Source organism: Chaetura pelagica, unplaced genomic scaffold (genome assembly GCF_000747805.2).
Source record: "Chaetura pelagica isolate M959 unplaced genomic scaffold, ChaPel_1.0 scaffold246, whole genome shotgun sequence".
In the NCBI taxonomy this organism is placed as follows: Eukaryota; Metazoa; Chordata; class Aves; order Apodiformes; family Apodidae; genus Chaetura; species Chaetura pelagica.
This window is the reverse complement of record NW_009953647.1, coordinates 521,692-523,545: the sequence shown is the minus strand read 5'-3', so window position 1 is coordinate 523,545 and position 1,854 is coordinate 521,692. Positions and strand designations below refer to the sequence as shown.

General features: G+C 56.3%; 2 protein-coding genes across 2 annotated transcripts in view; one reads left to right on the top strand and one right to left on the bottom strand.

Moving 5' to 3' along the window:
- Positions 1-815, bottom strand: part of PRDX6 (peroxiredoxin 6) — a 5,765-nt gene extending 4,950 nt beyond the window's left edge. Inside the window, exons 1-2 of the mRNA XM_009999908.1 lie at positions 799-815; positions 379-535 (exon numbers count right to left, since the gene is read on the bottom strand). Of these exons, the coding sequence (XP_009998210.1) occupies positions 379-535; positions 799-815 (174 nt within the window). The remainder of the gene's footprint in view (positions 1-378; positions 536-798) is intronic.
- Positions 814-1,854, top strand: part of TADA1 (transcriptional adaptor 1) — a 16,591-nt gene continuing 15,550 nt past the window's right edge. The window contains exon 1 of the mRNA XM_009999907.1: positions 814-836. Within this exon, the coding sequence (XP_009998209.1) occupies positions 814-836 (23 nt within the window). The remainder of the gene's footprint in view (positions 837-1,854) is intronic.

The following is a 1,854-nucleotide window of genomic DNA, read 5'->3' as shown; positions in this document are numbered from 1 at the left end:
CCTACCTGGGCATGAAGTCTTTGAAGATGGCCCATTCACTTCTGATGCCTCCTTTCCTGTTTGACCACAGAACTTTTGGAGGGTCTGTGGAGAGACCACTTTCCTCTGAGCTTTCAGAACCACCATCACGTGCTTTTTACCCTTTCAGGTATTGGTAGGAGAGCAGCAATATTATTTTCTCCTTGCTTCAAAGCATCAGTGCACAGAGTGCCCCAGACTTTATGGAGCGCTCCACAAAGATGGAACAGACCTTCCTGTTCCTGCTTTGCATTTCAGCACCTCCTATCCTACATGCGTCGGGTGTCTTACAATGTTATCCCCAGCAGGTATGGAGCTCCAAACCTGTGCTCTGCTCCATGTGGCCTCCCCACCCTGTACCTTGCTCCAGGAGAGGTGGTCCTGGACGTTGTCAATGGAGAGGGCGATCATCTTGACGTTGCGCTTGCTGAACTCGGGCGCCAGCTTCGCCGCCCGGCCCAGCTCGGTGGTGCAGACGGGCGTGAAGTCCCGTGGGTGGGAGAAGAGGATGCCCCATCTGGAAGCAGAGAGCAGGAGGTGGTGTTACAGCCAGATGTCGTTCCGGTTTGTAGTCCAAGGCCAGAAGCTGTACAGATGGCACTGCACAAGAGACCGGTGTGGGAACACCTCGTCGCTCTGCTTAGTGGAGATCCTGCCCTTTCACTAGAAGCCTTCACTAGATGAGTCCTGTTCATCATGCTCTGAGAAACTCCCTGCACCTCACTCCCTGTCTCCCTCCAGATCTCCCAGGGGATGCTCAAATAGCCCAAGGTTCCTGACGTGGAGGTGGACAACATGCCACACAACAAAGACCACAGGTGTGAGGGGATGTGGATGCCAGCCTCGTTAGTGCAGAGATGGTGACCGATTCACAAGGCTGCTCACTACCCTGTGCACCTCTCTGCGAGGAGATGCACCCCTGTGTATCATACAGCTTAGAAGAAGGGGATAGGACCAAAGCTTAACCCAACCATTGCTGTGAGCTACTGAGTGTACCTCATGAAAAACTAAGAACTAACTAACGAGGGAGGCAAGAAGTCAGTCTTACCCTCTGGCTACAGGCACAACAATGCCACCTCACTTCTGCTCACCAATTCCCACCAGTGGATTGGGCCATCTTTAGAGCAGGCAAATAAAAAGTCACCCCACTTCACAGCCAAGGCAACTGGTGCACAAAGGCAGCTGTGCTGCTCAGCAGTGAGATGGGCTTGAGGCAAAACAGCTCCCGGCTCTCACGAGTTTCCAGACTAAAGCAAACCCACTCTTAGCACTAAAAAAATTCCCTGGCCAGGCTTTGTAGCACCACTTCTCAGCTCAGCATCGACAGGGCTCACCACTCCCCTACCCCCCAGGGCCCCCAGCACTCGGTAAGTGCAGCCACATGCCACAGCAGCTGGGGAAAGTCCTGACTTGGAGATTTGGGAATGGAGCTGGAGGGATGAAGAGAACACCCCAGAGCTGTGGGACTGCCCCGGCTGGCTCTGAAGGTACAGAGTAGCCACGGGTGCTGCAGGTCTCTTCATAGCATAAGTACACCCCGGGAATGAAAAGGCCAAGGAGAAGCTGGCTGGGAAGGCTGCCCCGTGAGTGCTCCGGCTGGAACAGCGAGTTTTAAGGAGCCCTGCAGCTTGTGTTCTAACCCGGCTCCCTTCTCCCCGTCTGCCGACACACCCGGCTCCTCCATCCCACCCGCTCCGACCCAGGCAGGGCTCGCTCAGGGGGATGGATGTGGCACAGGGGTGGTTCTCCGGGACTGGCCGTGCCCTTCTCTCCGTGCTCCCAGCGCCTCTTCCCGCTCCCCAGGGCAGACCGGCCCGCCGGGAGCCCGGGCGGCGC